Source organism: Rhagoletis zephyria, unplaced genomic scaffold, assembly GCF_001687245.7.
Source record: "Rhagoletis zephyria isolate East Lansing unplaced genomic scaffold, Rhagoletis_zephyria_1.1 Rzeph_scaffold_12535, whole genome shotgun sequence".
NCBI classification, from domain to species: domain Eukaryota; kingdom Metazoa; phylum Arthropoda; class Insecta; order Diptera; family Tephritidae; genus Rhagoletis; species Rhagoletis zephyria.
In genome coordinates this window covers 682-17,135 of record NW_016169609.1, presented here as the reverse complement: position 1 = coordinate 17,135, position 16,454 = coordinate 682, and the positions used below count along the sequence as shown (strand labels likewise).

Here is a 16,454-nt window from a genome sequence, read left to right as displayed (position 1 = left end):
TGAAGAGCGACCAGGGGTTGAGGCGGGCGCAGTAGTTGGTGTTGATGCAGATGATGCGCATCTTGTCGCGGGGTTTCACGGTGTAGTAGCCGCCGCTGAAATTTTAAAGAAGAAGAGGGAATTTGTTAGGAGAACGTACAGCTGAAATCGAACCGATTGTTGGACTTACTATCTGAGCGTCTGCAGAGCGTCTTCCGGCAGCCAGAAGGCCCACTCCTCGGCGACGGTGTCGTACAGCCAGGAGACCGAGTTGACGCCCTTTATCTCGGGCGGTGGAAAGCTGTGCAGGGTGGAAAGTGAGGTGTTTCTTTAGTGATCATGTGTGGAACACTGTGTTTTAACTTCAGCCACAAGAGAGTGTGTTCGACACGCTCGCTTGAGGCAGCCGTTGCAAGCAAATGCACCACCGCAACCACCACCACCACTAATCACTATTTTTATATTTATAAACTTGACGGTTTCTACTTTTGTACGACACTGGGAAAAAGGAGAGGAGAGGATAGAGTGCAGAGGGCAAAAAATCAATTGCCCATTAGCATAAAACGGTGGTGGTGGTTGTACGGCGCTTTAACTTTTTTTCAACGACTTGCACTGATTTTAAAGGGGAAGAAAAAGGAAAACAGTGCAAACGGGTTTGCGGACTGGCCGACGTGATTGCCGAGAGTGCATGTTGCTGCTGTTGCTGATGCTGCTGTACTTCAACACAACCACAACAACTCTGATCATCGGAAAGAAGCTTTGAGGAGCACTCAGGAAAAGGAGAGATGCTCTGCTGTCTATTGTCGATCAATCACTAACCACCACCACCACCATTCACTAATGACCGACTGTGTCTCACCTGTTGACGGGTACTCCTTCGTGGTTGCCAATGACCGGGTACACGGGCACTCGGGCGTACTGCTTGATGAGACCGGTGACCAGCTTCATCTGGGAGATCACTTCGCGTCGGGTCACGTTCCAGATGTCGTGCGGCGCCACATCGCCGGTCCACATCCAATATTCCGCCTAGAAAATTACAAGCAAATGAATCAATCAAAGCCATTTGGCACATCTCTCCCTCCACTTACATCAGAGTGCACTTCATTGATGTGCTTGAGNTACATCGCCGGTCCACATCCAGTATTCCGCCTAGGTGTACGAGCAAAAAAATTAATCAATCAGAGCCATTTGGCACATCTCTCCCTCCACTTACATCAGAGTGCACTTCATTGATGTGCTTGAGGACGTGTCGTAGCGTTGGCACGGGCGTATCACAGTTTCGGTAGTCGCCCCAGGGCCCGGCAGCGCGGTCCCGACTCTTGGCGGGGCCGTTTGTCGAGCGACAGCAGAGCGGCTCGCCGCAGTTCGCCTCCGAGCCGGGCTCGTAGTACGGGTCGACGTGAATGTCGGTGATCTGCACCAACTTCGCCAGGCTCTTGTACGAGTCGCGATAGTCGATGTCGGACATCAGATCGGCCTCGGCGTCGTCTGCCCCTGCTCCTGCTGCCGAGGCTGCCCCGGCCGAGGCGGCAGCAGACGGCGACGATGAGGACGATCGTTTCACATTGTTGCTCTGCTTCCGCTCGGGAATGGCAATCGTCCAGTTGAGATTTTTCGTAACCTTGCGGGCACAGTCCATGCCGAAGATGACGCCGCACATTTCGCCGTGCTTTAGCGTGGTGTGAGTGCGAATGTAATCAAGATCGTCCTGGGAGAAGGGGAGGAAGGAAGGGGAAAAGACGGAGAAGGTGAGAAGACGACGATTAGGGGAAGGAAAGTGAGTGAGCAAAATGATAGCATCGAAAGTGATGATTGACAGAGAGATCTGCTGTTTTGGTCCGTCGTGGTGATGAAAAGATGAAAAAACTAAACAGAAACCGATGCCTGGAGAGGTGCTGGTGACAATCAAGTTAGGGCTAACTTGATTAGTCTATTACTGGTGACATGAACCTTTTCTTTCTTTCTTTCTTTCTCGTTCAATAAATAAATATAGCCATCAGATAAAGATAGAGCTGTTCGAAGCTTGCACTTGCTACTCTAGCAAGCGAAGCGCTCTCTCTTTCTCCCTTGCTCACTCTCTGACTGCCTTCACTGCTTTCGATTGATGGCCACTAATGATGCCTGTCGGTGACTGACGACCACTGCCCGAGCTGATTAGTGCTGCTGTCCGGACAGTGCCAGCTCTGAAGTGAAAGTTACAGGAAGTGATTGCTATTTGATGTCGCTATTTCTCTTTCCCGCACACCATCTGAGCACTCTCGGGCAAACACTACTGACGACAGGTGGTGATGATGACTGCCAGACTGCTGCTGATGCTGTTGATGCTGCTGATGTTCAAGTGACAATCATCTTCGTTCATCACCATCACCTTAGCTTGACTGCAAACACACAAACATCACACACTGGCGCCTTAGTTGTTGACGTAATTAAAAAGCAAGCAGCACGGCATACTATCAAAACAGTAGCTAGTCAATTAAGGCGAGGTGGTGAACGGCTTTTTGGACTTTTGCTCTTTTTTCCACTGCGCACCACTGTCTATCATTACCGACACTACTGTCCGTGCTGGTGACGTGCGACGAGTCGCCGACGACCACCACGCCGAAATGCCGCCGGCACTAATTGTGTGATGATGATGATGTTTTTGTTAAGCTTTGTTTTCGTTTTCTTTCCAGTGACTGCATCCTTTGGACTGTCGCCAGCACATCCTTCTGCCCGGTCTGATTGTCACCAAGTGATTCACTGTGTCCTAATTACACCACCGATGTGTCTGCCAAACAACAGCAGCAGGTTTTGCGATATGGCAAAAGGCACTGTCAACTTTGGCACTCTCTTGTCTGTTTTGTCGGTTTGCAGCAAACAATGGTTGACAGTAACGACAACAATTCTTCAGTAAGACTAATCGATTTTGCCAAGACATTTCATCGGACGGCGCAGAAAGTGAAAGTGAAGGAGAGGTGTGAATGAGAGAGAGAGAGAGAGCATCGAAGGTGAAAGTGAAAGTCGACTGGGGTGGCTGGCGAAGATAATGGCACAGGAAGAAGTGGTGGTGGTGCTGATGGTGGTAGTAGTGCCAACACAGTAAGTAAGTCAGTAAGTCAGTCGATGAGTCAGTGCGGACAGCACTGAGACAATGGCAGACACGAATCGAGGTCGTCGATGTTGTCGCAGTTGCGCCTCAGCAGTGTTCATTACCGCCAGCTGGCTAGCAGAACGGATCGCCAGCAGAGTGGTAATCAGCAAAAATAACAACACTACAACGTCTAATTAGCAGGTGTAGCACCAGAAGACCGTGCAAAGTAGGTAAGCAACAAGTAGGAAGTAGTGAACACTGAACAATGCGACCTGCACAACACACAGACAGCACAGAGACACTTACCTTGAAAGAGTCGACGATGCCCGAGCAAACACGTGGTGACTGCAGCCGAAAGGAAGTGCACACCGTGTTCACCGCCATGGTCATCATCTCCTTGGAGTAGACTGGACTGAGGAAGAGACCAGCCAGTGCATTGCACGCCCAGCAGGAGGCTCGGGAGGATATGCCGTTGCGCATCTGATCGCTAAGCTGAGTTTTTGGGGATAATAGAGGTGACAGAGGTGATGATGGTAGTGGTGGTGGTTTTGGCCAGAAAGGGGAAAAGAGGAGAAAAAGAAGAAGAAAAATTAGTCCCATTAGTCAAATAGTGTGCANGCAGCCGAAAGGAAGTGCACACCGTGTTCACCGCCATGGTCATCATCTCCTTGGAGTAGACTGGACTGAGGAAGAGACCAGCCAGTGCATTGCACGCCCAGCAGGAGGCTCGGGAGGATATGCCGTTGCGCATCTGATCGCTAAGCTGAGTTTTTGGGGATAATAGAGGTGACGGAGGTGATGATGGTGGTGGTGGTGGTTTTGGCCAGAAAGGGGAAAAGAGGAGAAAAAGAAGAAGAAAAATTAGTCCCATTAGTCAAATAGTGTGCACTGTAATTAAGGCAGCACAGGCATGACAATAGAAGCCACCTTTTTCAACTGAGCCGAGCTGAGTCGTTTTGACGTACACACTGCACACCGATTGGATTGTTCAATTAGGCAAGAGCAGGCGGTAATTAATCGTTGCCGCTGCCTGTTGAACTCTTTGGGGCGCTCGTCGTTCCATTCAAGTGCAAACTAATAGCAGCAACAGCAGGTGAGCTAATACGACTGACAAATTGAGCTAATAATAATAACATAATAGCTAGTTCCTGTTTTATTTCTTTTTCTCAAATGAGTAGAGTAGAGAGAAAAAGAGACAAGGACAAAGAGCACTTTTATTTAAAGTTTTTATTTGTATCATTCCGGTGGAAAGCAGACACTGTCAGGTTCAGAAAGGTGAAAGACAAAAGGAAAATGCTTTGTTTTTCAATTTTTTTAATGAAAGCGAAACATAAAATACTTTCTCAGCCCTTCTTTTTTCCTACATCAGCAGAAACTGCTAATTTGCATCAATGATTGAATGCACAGTCAAAATGATAGACATATGAAAATAAGTAGTGCGTCAGCCGGTAGCTCGTGTTAGCTTACGCTAGTGCTGATGCCGCTGCTGCGCTCGTACACTGCGATGTACTGCCTCCTAATGGCGTCCGTTCCATTCTATTAATAAATGGATGCATTTAAATGGCAGCCAGCCATTGGTGAAAAAAGGGGGCACACTAGAGACACAGAGTGGAGAGTAGACACTAGGCAGACACAAACACTTTCACCTGGGCAGTTGGCTCAATCAGCAGCGGCAGCAGCAGCCATTGATCAGTCAAGAATGGCCAGTAGCTACCATCAGCACCATCACCACAACACGGACACACACACTTCCTCGTTGCAGGCGCCTCTTTCGCCGTTTTCGATGGCAACTTTACGCCGATTTTTGCCTCTAGCCTCGGACTCGAGGTAATGACAAACGCTGATGGCTGATGAAGTAAAGAAAGAANAAGGTGATGATGGTAGTGGTGGTGGTTTTGGCCAGAAAGGGGAAAGGAGGAGAAAAAGAAGAAGAAAAATTAGTCCCATTAGTCAAATAGTGTGCACTGTAATTAAGGCAGCACAGGCATGACAATAGAAGCCACCTTTTTCAACTGAGCCGAGCTGAGTCGTTTTGACGTACACACTGCACACCGATTGGATTGTTCAATTAGGCAAGAGCAGGCGGTAATTAATCGTTGCCGCTGCCTGTTGAACTCTTTGGGGCGCTCGTCGTTCCATTCAAGTGCAAACTAATAGCAGCAACAGCAGGTGAGCTAATACGACTGACAAATTGAGCTAATAATAATAACATAATAGCTAGTTCCTGTTTTATTTCTTTTTCTCAAATGAGTAGAGTAGAGAGAAAAAGAGACAAGGACAAAGAGCACTTTTATTTAAAGTTTTTATTTGTATCATTCCGGTGGAAAGCAGACACTGTCAGGTTCAGAAAGGTGAAAGACAAAAGGAAAATGCTTTGTTTTTCAATTTTTTTAATGAAAGCGAAACATAAAATACTTTCTCAGCCCTTCTTTTTTCCTACATCAGCAGAAACTGCTAATTTGCATCAATGATTGAATGCACAGTCAAAATGATAGACATATGAAAATAAGTAGTGCGTCAGCCGGTAGCTCGTGTTAGCTTACGCTAGTGCTGATGCCGCTGCTGCGCTCGTACACTGCGATGTACTGCCTCCTAATGGCGTCCGTTCCATTCTATTAATAAATGGATGCATTTAAATGGCAGCCAGCCATTGGTGAAAAAAGGGGGCACACTAGAGACACAGAGTGGAGAGTAGACACTAGGCAGACACAAACACTTTCACCTGGGCAGTTGGCTCAATCAGCAGCGGCAGCAGCAGCCATTGATCAGTCAAGAATGGCCAGTAGCTACCATCAGCACCATCACCACAACACGGACACACACACTTCCTCGTTGCAGGCGCCTCTTTCGCCGTTTTCGATGGCAACTTTACGCCGATTTTTGCCTCTAGCCTCGGACTCGAGGTAATGACAAACGCTGATGGCTGATGAAGTAAAGAAAGAGAGAAAAAAGAAAAGGATAAAAGCAGAGTAACTTAAACTAGCCAACTATCAATTCAGGTAATTCTGAAGAATGAAGCTACAGCTATGAAAAGGAATAGGCTAATCGTCGCAGCTGACTAAACNGAGAAAAAAGAAAAGGATAAAGGCAGAGTAACTTAAACTAGCCAACTATCAATTCAGGTAATTCTGAAGAATGAAGCTACAGCTATGAAAAGGAATAGGCTAATCGTCGCAGCTGACTAAACGAAAGGTTTAGGCTGATTAGCGACAACGGCAAATGTCGATGTCGATGAAGAGGGCGACGATTATGATGATGATGATGATTGCACTGGCACACACACGCTCACAGGTGACCCGTGTCCGTGCTGTTGTGGTGGCTTCGACCGACGCAAGCCCAATTACCGCAGCACAGCAGCACTTTCCTCCTTTGGCTATATTTGACCGACTGACTGACTGACAGCAACAGAAGTAGTGCATTAACAGCTGCGGTAATAACGTAAATAGATTGAGAGAGAGAGAGAGAGAGCATGAGAGAGCGAGTGAAAGAGCTGTCTGATGAACACTGCTCCCGAGCTCTTCACAGCAGATTGTACAGCAGTGGAAGCTGCTTTCAGCCCCGGATTGTGTCTGTGAGTGGACAACGTTAAAGAATTGCGATTCAATCGTAGCAAAGTGATTGACAGGTAAGTAAGAAGAGAAAGAAGAGCGAGAGTGACGTGTGTGTTTGACATCAGGTGTCAAGCATCACAATTTAAGAAAGGCAAAAAGAACTTTCAGTTACTGTTAAGGTAACCCCTTGTCAGCAGTTAGTTGACATGCCTCCTTAATGAGCTCGTGTTTAGTGCTGTTGATGAGAGGAAAAGGGCTTCAGCTTACTACTCCCCAAAGTCAAACAGAGTGAAACGGCGTGAGAGAAACGGCGTGTTATCCTGACAAATAGACAGCGTATCCACTTACCTCGGTAAAGTTGACTGATTTCAGCATTCGCGACAGTATGTTCACGAGAAAGTGCTTGCGACGCTTCGTAGATATCTTGCTATTTTGAGAATTGATATCTTCGATTATGTGCTGAATGGTCTTGACGTTGGAGGTGCTGCCTGCTTTGCCACTGCTGCCGTTGCCGCTGCTGGACGAGGCACTCAGAGAGGAGGAGGAAGAGGCTGAAATGGAGGACTTGTTCAACTCGGCATGACGGGCCTTGTTGGTGGAGGCAGCCGGGGCAAATGACAGCGGATCATCATCTACCAGAGAAGATGCCGTTTCCCTGCTCGTCGCTGACAGTGATGTGGAGGAGTGGACAGAGGTGGTGGCAGCCTTGCCACTACCAGCACCAGCTGTCTTAGCAGCAGCAGCGGCACTGACCACCGAAACAGGCGACATGTCACGAGCACTGCGATCGGAGATGAACTGCGACACCAGCGCCCTCAGAATGGGAAACTTGCGTCCTTCACTGCGACCTGACTGCTCTAGCGCCCGAGCCGACTTGTAGATGCGGCCCAGGTGGGCGGACACGTCCTGCATGAGGATGCCCAGCAGGAGGAGCAGACACAGCCAGAGGAGGGTGCCACCACTACCACTGGCGGCCATTGACGACGCCTCAAACGAACGACGACGCTGTCGTCGACGGCGATGTGTGGACTTGATCGCCAGGTGGGGAACATCACCATCTTCCGATGACAGGCAGTGCTCCACTTTGGTTTTGTGGTGGTGAAAGGAGTGCATGCTTAGCAGTAGTGCTCAGTAGGGGACTTTTGACGGCTGTTTGGTGCATAGACTGCTGAAGAACCGGTGGGAAAGGATGGAGAGATGAAGGTGAAAGGCGTGATGAAGGTGGTGAGGATGAGGGAAGTAGGGGTGGTGATGGAGGCGAGAAGGATTCAGAGAGGACGCTAGCTCTGGTGCTAGGCATTTAGCATCAAAGTGGTGGAAAACAACGGCAATGGCATACACAAGAACAAATAAATAGATGAAGGAGAATTAAAGTAGAGTTTTGCCACTTTCCGGAGTGAGAAATAACTCTTATGACTGGTGAAACCCGAGTTTCAGCACTCGGCCAAAGCTCTCGCTCAGATGTTGGTGGTGCCCATTACTGAGGACAGAGCAGGCAAGCAGGCAGCTGTTGATGTGAAAATGCAAATATCAAAGTGGATCACTGTTTGACTTGTTCCACCACCAACATCAGAAGTTGGTTGCATGCATTTCCAAATGCAGACGTCGGAGTTAGTAAGTGACCTGTCGCTGCGGTTAAATTGCAGTGCACAACAGTGACTGACTGACTGGCTGGATCACTGGCTGACGGTGACCACCACCACCACGATGATGAAGGTGTCCACGAGGCGGTGAGACAGAGATCAGAGAGAAGAAAAACAGACGACGAAATCAGCTAGGAAGAACGAACAAGGAGGAAAGGAAGAAGAAGAAGAAGAAGAAGACGGAGACCGAGAAGAAGGCTGCTGCTGCTGCTGCTACCACAAAATGAGACACATGCAAGCAGGTAGATTGATAGATGGATGGATGGATAGATAGATGGAAGGACTGATGGACAGATACAAGCGTACACACAAACAGTGGTAGTGGTGGTGGTGGTAAAGTAAAGTGGGGCCTGAACACAGACTTCTGATTGCAGAGTGTGTGTGAGTGTGTGTGTGTGTGTGTTCCTGCACCTTACAGCTCTGGCTGTTCACCATTTCTCTTTTTCTCTCTCTCTCCTTCACCCGGTGATCTTTGACTGGACTGGTCTGGAGCACTCTCACAGTCTGTCTGTCTGTCTGCAGGCGTCATTTGCTGCTGCTGCTGTTGTCCATCACACACACCATCGAACAGCAGTCGAAAGTAAAAGTAGACAGGCTGCTAGACGGACAGTCAGCTTGGTAGTGGTGGGGCTCACTCACTCACTGGTTGTCCTTTCGAGTGAGAAGAAGTGGCTGCTGGGGAAGAAGAGGACTCAAAGAGGAAGAGAGAAGGAAAGAAAGAAAGAAAGGAGATGGCAACAGTGAAACGACGACGTCAAAGACGGGATTGTTGGGCTCGGGCAAAGGAAAACACCGGACAGCAACAGTAGCGAGCTTAGAGGAGAGGAGAGAAACCAGACACCGGGGGGAAATGAGTGCCTTCCAAACTTACAGGCAGTTAAGCTCACCACTGCGTATTGCCTTGCATTGGAGGCTGCTTCAAATCGACACAACAAATCTGATACCCAAACAGCGACCCAACTTTGCCCCAACAGGAAAAGGGAAACTACTGAGCATCAACATCGTTAGCACCAAATCAACCAGAAATAGACATTTGTGTTCAGTGGTCAGAATGAGAAATTACGGCTTGACAGCTTATCTCTGCACGGGACAATAGGTCAGCAGGTTAATTTGGCTAGAAGAAAGGGGAAAGATTAGCAGAGCTGCGACTTATCAGCAACTCTTCCAAACGATAAGCTGAAATAAGAAACAAGTCTCTGTACGACAGCACAACAAAGTCATCGGTTCAATTTGACAGTAAGTGCCGCAGCAATCATCAGCAACAATTTGATCGGCAGTGCTCACTTCAACGGCTGAAGTGAGTTGCAGCAGCAGCAGTAGCACCTGACAGTCAAGTTCACCATTTTCGCTACCTTTCACCGGTGACACCATTAGCAAACACACACAGAAAACGGCAGCGCCCACCGTCCGTGTCTAATTGTTCTTGAGGAGCCACCACCACCACCACTGGAGGGGGCTCCACTTGGCTCCAATTGCTCCTCTTCACCTACAAGACTGTGCAGGTGATCGAGGTGCATCCGAAGAAGAAAGGCTCGTTGGCTGGTTATTTATATTTCACCAGGTTGGGAAGACGCACACACATACAAACCGAGAGTGAACGCGAACACTCACTCACTCCGATGATCACACGGCAATCGGTGCTGATCAGTGAGTGTTCAATGAGCACTGTGCACAGTGAGTGTTCAAGAGTGAAGTGACTTCACTCTGAAGAAGCCCTTTCACCTCGCCTGCTTCTGCTGCAGCAGCCGCCGCTGCCGCAATTAGGGCCAATTGGTGAATTTATCGATTCAAATCGTCACTGTGATTGCCGTTGTGTGTGTGTGAGAAAAGGGGAAAGGAGGAGAGGGGAGATAAATATATAAGGAGATTGGCAGTAAGTGCAAACATTTGGAGTTTAATACGAAAAAGGGGGAACACACACACTTTTTTACAGTGCATGAGTAGGAGGTGGAGGAGGAGGTGAAGTCGAAAAGACTGAAGCAGAAGCCGAAGTTATGTAGCGCTTCTTGATGGGCTCCAGGTGGGCACTGTCCGGATGAAAGGTGTGCACCTCCCGAAAGGGATCATCATCCAGTGATGGTCCGCCATTGCTGCTGCCCCCACAGCGCTGCTCCTCCCGCTCGGCCAGCTTTCGCTTCGCCAGCTTCACCGTCGTCGCGTAATCACAGTTGAGCTTCTTCAGCAGACTCTGCCGTATGGAAGCGGTGGCGGTGCGAATTTGAGGATCAATGACGGTGAAGCAGGCTGGGGAGCCGTTGGTGAACTGCTGGCGAAAGGGGAAAGTACTGCTGGAAGCGGAGGTGAATGAAGCACTGGATGAGGTAGAGCGATTGCTGCTGCTCGCCCCCGGAGAGGTTGACCGCCTAAAGGCCGCCACTGGAGCAGCAGGAAACTGGGCGCGAATAAAGTGCCGCCGACTAGAGCGCACCTTCTGCAGCCACAGTCGGAAGTACTTCTCCTTGAGGTACTGCGTCCGCTTGAGCGCCTCCAGGTCCTGGTTGGCGAGCACCTGCAGCTGCAGCCGCTGGCCTCTCTCCCTGGTCACCCTCTGCAGCTCCTCCAGCTGCTCCTCCAGTTCGGCCAGTCTAGCGTCGACCAGGGGCTCCATTTCCGGCTTCTCCGCCGCCAGCTCTTTGCCCTTCTGCGCAATCTGGTGCAGGCAGTCCTTGGTGGTGGCCACCTCAGCCCCAAAGGCCAGGTGGCGAATCCACCTGCTGTGCACCGTTTTTGCGCCGGCACTGTACGTCTCATCGAGAACGGAGCCGTACTTTGCCTGAATCCATTCGTTCAGCTCATCACAGTTTGTGAGGAACTGCTGCAACTTGTACTGATCCTGCAGCTTGCTCCAGTACTGTTTGGCCATTTCCATGTTGAACTCGTACCATTCCTGAATGTAGTCGGCCTTCTCTGCAATCTTCTCCGCGTGAAAGTGATTGTCACTCTTCAAACGGTCAGCAAACTGCAGCACAGCAATGACCGCATCTTCGCTTGCAATCAGCTTCTCCATAAACTCCTCATGACGCCTGATGGCACTTTCCGCCTGTTCGAGGTTCGCCGGCACCTCGTCCTTCTCCAGGTAAATCTCCTGCTGATTGAGCAACAGTTCCACCTGTTTGGCGTCACGCAGAAACCGCTGTAGATCGAGGTTCTTCGANCCATTTCCATGTTGAACTCGTACCATTCCTGAATGTAGTCGGCCTTCTCTGCAATCTTCTCCGCGTGAAAGTGATTGTCACTCTTCAAACGGTCAGCAAACTGCAGCACAGCAATGACCGCATCTTCGCTTGCAATCAGCTTCTCCATAAACTCCTCATGACGCCTGATGGCACTTTCCGCCTGTTCGAGGTTCGCCGGCACCTCGTCCTTCTCCAGGTAAATCTCCTGCTGATTGAGCAACAGTTCCACCTGTTTGGCGTCACGCAGAAACCGCTGTAGATCGAGGTTCTTCGAGAGCAACTGCCGGCGATTCGCCCACATCTTATGCAGCCTACTCCATCCGTCGCGAAGCGCCTTCAGCCGTTCAAAGAGGAATATGTGTTTCGGGTCAGTCTTGTCCTGTGTCAGCTTTTCACCATACTCCATGAGGCTGTTGAATTCCGCAGTGAAATTGTCAATCTCCTCCTTGATCCGCTGGTGCTGGCTCAGAAGCTTCTCTGCCTCTGCCAAACTCTTTGGCGTGTCCTCTGAAGCGACGGCAGTCATTGTGCTCTTCAGCCACGTCTGAAGGTGCTCCAGGTCGCGAAGGAATCGCTGCAAATCCCCGCCGAGCTTGGCGACGAGCGCCTTGATGAGCCCATCGAGCTGGTTAAAGGCAGTGCTCATCTGAGTGACGCGATCACCAACCACCCTTGCTGCTCGGGGATGCCTGTTTTGTATTACTTGAGCCTTTCTTTGTAGACTATCAACCTGTGAGGAGATGGCTGACAAATCACGTTCTCTGGCAGGGAGGTGGTCATTATCAGCTTCATCAGTGGACTGCAACAGGCGAGTCTTCTCCTCAATCTGCGAAACCGTCTCTAGGCACTCATCGTGGAACGTCTGCACTTCATAGGCGGCATTGATTTCCGCCTTCTTTTGTTCGGCTCGGGCTTTCAGTTTGTCCCATCTGGTAATAAAACCAAAAATTAGCAAGTAAAGGCATCAAACCACAGGAGCACTTACTTTTCATTGACATCATTCTTTCTGCTGACCACTCGTTGAAAGTTCTGCAGTTTATTTGCAAAGTCATTGACAAACTTGATTTTCGGCTCAATGGAGCTCAGTTCCTCTTCAAATGCATCAAAACGATCCTTCATCGCCGCAATCTCCTCCAGATCTCGGCCCACTGTCATCGAGGAGAGCAGTCTCTCCTTCTCCTCCACCCACTGATCGACACTGTCCGCCACTCTGCCCAGACGGTACTGCACAAAGGTGTTCTGCAGCGCCTGTTTGCGACTGTTAGCCGCATCAATCAGCTGGTTGTACATGTTGCCGATGCGGGAAATGCGCTCGACAACCTCCGGCGGACGGCGAAAGTTGCTCCACAGAGTGTCCGCCTGCTGTTTCAGCCCTTCAATTATGTTGTAGTAGTTCTTCAGCTCCCCGCAGGAGTTGTTGTGCTTCATAATCAACGACTGGGTGGTCGCTTCATCCACGCCAACGTCATTGCTGCTGACCAGGCGACGAAAGTCCAGCATCCAGGCCTCTACATCATCGGCATCGGCAAAGAACTGCTCACTGTCGTCGCTCAGAGCAGGCTGTTGTTCACTGAAAATCTGAACTGGTGACTTTTTCGCGAGCGGCTCAAGTCTGCCATTGAAAGGCGTTGTTTGCTGAAATGCTTGGTTAAATGTTTCACTGCTAAACAGTTGATTTTCTGGCTTGTTTGTGCTGAGATCATAAACTAGGCGATTGTTGGCATCGAAGCTCGAGTGAATGGGCAGGATTTGCAGCTGACTGTTATCACTTAAAATTGCCCTTCCAGGTGATGTTGAGAGCTTTACTTGCACCAGATGAATTGAGCGTTTTATGGTGTTGGTGGAAGCAGTGATTGCAACGCTGCGCTGAATGTTGACAAGTTCATTTACCTCATCATATTCAAGATCAACCAAGTCACAGAACTTGGTCATCTCATTGAGCTCATCAAAGGCGAGAAGGTGCATGATTCTGTCGAGGGGGAAGGCCACCACACTACTCGACTTTGGAACTGTGTACGCCCGACGGACCACATTTAGTATGTCGATTCGAAACGGCGTAAAGTATATGTTGAGAATGCAGGACATGAAAAAGTTGGCTTTTCTTGCCAGTTGAAAGAACTTGATGGGATTTTTACTTNCCGACGGACCACATTCAGTATGTCGATTCGAAACGGCGTAAAGTAGATGTTGAGAATGCAGGACATGAAAAAGTTGGCTTTTCTTGCCAGTTGAAAGAACTTGATGGGATTTTTACTTTGAAATGCCTGGTATATTTTGACGGCAAAGCGGACATCAGGAGAGTGGCGAATCTCCTTGCGGTAGTGCTTCATCTCGCTCAGCGTTTCGCCGTTTTGAAGATTGAGCACGACGTCGTAAGAGCGAAACTCGGCCTCATTCGGACAGTAGATTGAGCGGGTGCCAAGCTCAAAGTAGAACTCCTTTAGCGTCTGCAGGCAGTTGCGTAGATTTTCATCGTTGATTTTTGGATCAAAGTTTTTCAGCTCCTCCTCGCAGAGGTAGTAGGCACAGTAGATGTGAAAGCGGGCGCACTTTTCAATGAGATTCACCGAGTCGAGGCTGATCAGGTGCTGCTGGGTGATGTCCTTCCGAATGGACCGCGTCCGGCTCCAGATGAAGTCGAACCACTCGCCCAGGTTGGCACCACTGGGCAGGTAATCGGCGTCGACAATCTCCAGACAGAGGTAGGTCATGCTTCGTTGAAGGACGCTGATGGGTCGCAGCTCATGTGGCAGTGGCTCCTTCTGATCGGCCCCTGAACGCCGGTACTCTTTCACCATTCGCGTCTGATCCGGCCGGCCATGTTCGTCGTTTTCAAAGGGTGACACGCAGTTTGTTTCAATGCGAAAGTAGCGCTCCTGTTCGGGACACATGTCGGGACATGTTCCAACGAGGGCCACCGCCGAGGCGAGATCGGTATGCCGTTCTTGCTTCGCGCGGAGACATTTATCCAGTGCATCAAGTATCAACTTTCGGTCCATCAGAGTGTTCGCCGTCTCGGAGAGCTTCGTCCGCCACTGGCGTTCATCGTCGCCGTCCGTCGTCATTTCTGACGGTAGTTTTTCTGGTGTGCCGATCCAAAGACGGTAACTGGTCACAAAAAGAAGAAACTGAAAAGTCAGAAAACAAAAACAACAGTTGTGTTTACTTGATCGGCGAAAAGCACGCTTACACGATCACGTCGTCTGCGAGTGGCCTCGGCCAAAAAACTTTTTTTCTTGGCGGTAAAATGAGTTTCAAAAAACCAACCGAATGAAAAGTTCCATTTAAATATTCGAATTAGTTACCGCCAAGAAAGTCTGGTCGTTGCTTCAAAATAATGCACATTCATCAGCAAAGGGCACATTTATTGGTGAATCAGTGATCAGATATCAGTGTCAACACTTTTCTCACCAGTGCAACTTCTCCAAAATGACTGCCAAACCTTGCAAGTACCAGGACATTGGAAAGCGATCCCAGGACTTGTTTGTCAAGAATTTCAGTAAGTGCACTGCTGCTACAGCTGAACGCCTTCTAAACGCCTCTTTTGCTTCTCTTTAGCTCTCGGTGCAGTGAAGTTCAATCTAAAGTCGCAAAGCCAAGCTGGCTCCGGCTTCATCATCGAGGCCTTCAATGAAATCGAGAGCGGCAAGGTGATGGGCAGCGGCGAGTTCAAGAACGCCTTTCCGGGGACGAACATGAACATGTCCAGCAAGTGGTTCTCCGACAACACCATCTCCACGGAGGTGACCATCAACGACAAGCTCTTTCCGGGCAGTCGACTGGGCCTGCTGGGCAAGTTCGACCCGAAGGGCGGCAACATGGCGGGCGGCGTGCAGGCGGAGTACAAGAACGAGTTCATGCTGGGCGTCGTAGAGGCCTCGTTGACCGGCGACGGCAAGCCCATGCTCAGTCCGTCTTTTGTCTTCACGTAAGTAGAGCTCGGCTCAAAACGCTTCTTTCGATGCAAAACACATTCTCTTCGATTAGTTCTGACGGGTGGCTGGCGGGCATGCACTGCTACGTGGACCCGAACAGCCGAAAGGTGGACCAGCCGCAGTTCACCGCCGGCTACGAGACGGGCAACTACTCCGCCTTTGGGCTGCTCAACCAGAGGAACGAGCTGATGGGCTCGCTCTACCAGAAGGTGAGCAGCACCCTGGAGACGGGCATTCTGGTGAAGTTCCCCTACGGGAAGGCCAAGGAGACCACTTTCCAGTACGCGCTCAACTGGGCACTGGACGGCAGCCACCGCCTGCAGATGAAGATCAACACCCGCGGGCAGATATCGGCGGCCGTCTCCAAGAACTTCGGCAGCGGCATCAGCATCAGCCTCTGCGGCCACCTCGAGGGCAAGAACATCAAGGCGGGCGCTCACAAGATCGGCATGGGCATCGAGATGGAGCTGTAGAGCGGCGGCGGCTCAGCTCTTTTCAGCATTTCCAGCACACTACAACTTTACCCACTTTTCACTGCCGCTTGCAAATTGTTGCCAAAATAAAACTTGCTCTTCCGTCTGCGGCACTATCATGATGGTGATGGTGCAAACCAGATTAATGCAGTTGCAGAGCTATGCAGAGGGAGCATCACAATGGTGAGTTACGCTTACGGAGGCCAGTCAGTCACAAGGCTGCAACGCTTCCTGCTTCTCTCAGAGGCTGAGGCTTTTCTCGCGCCACTCGGAGTGACGTCAGGATCACTGCTGGAGTCAGGTGATCGCTGCTGCTGCTGCAGCTGAAGCTGCCGCTGCTTCGTTTGTTTTGCTTGCCTGCCTCTCTCCCTTTCTCCTCTCTTCGTCACTCTCGTTTTCTTGTGACTCCCTTTCTTCTTCACTTCTCCAGTGCTCGGGACCTTGGAATCCTCATCGTCGTCGTCAGATGATGTGTCTGCTGGTGGTGGTGGTAACACATCGCCAGGCATTCCCAAGCCCAATCTGAGTCATGATGATCTAAGTGGCAGCAGCAGTAGCAGTAAATCAGAGCTGTTGTGGGCGAGCAACGGCCGCTGAACGGCTCACTCCACACACGACCGTTACCCG

General features: G+C 50.0%; 2 protein-coding genes across 2 annotated transcripts; one reads left to right on the top strand and one right to left on the bottom strand.

The window, feature by feature from the left end:
* Window positions 1-838: 838 nt before the first annotated feature.
* LOC108377691 (spectrin beta chain-like) lies at window positions 839-13,351 on the bottom strand (the record flags this gene model as incomplete). Its single annotated transcript, XM_017633955.1, has 5 exons — window positions 12,405-13,351; window positions 11,442-12,348; window positions 10,672-11,391; window positions 1,193-1,687; window positions 839-1,005 (listed from the first exon to the last, which is right to left on the bottom strand). Coding segments are annotated over exons 1-5 (3,236 nt in total), but the record flags the coding sequence as incomplete, so codon positions are not given.
* A 1,497-nt stretch (window positions 13,352-14,848) lies between these two features.
* LOC108377690 (voltage-dependent anion-selective channel protein 2-like) lies at window positions 14,849-15,827 on the top strand. Its single transcript, XM_017633954.1, has 3 exons — window positions 14,849-14,918; window positions 14,978-15,347; window positions 15,407-15,827. Exons 1-3 carry the CDS (start codon window positions 14,849-14,851, stop codon window positions 15,825-15,827), a joined length of 861 nt encoding a protein of 286 aa, XP_017489443.1.
* Window positions 15,828-16,454: the final 627 nt, after the last annotated feature.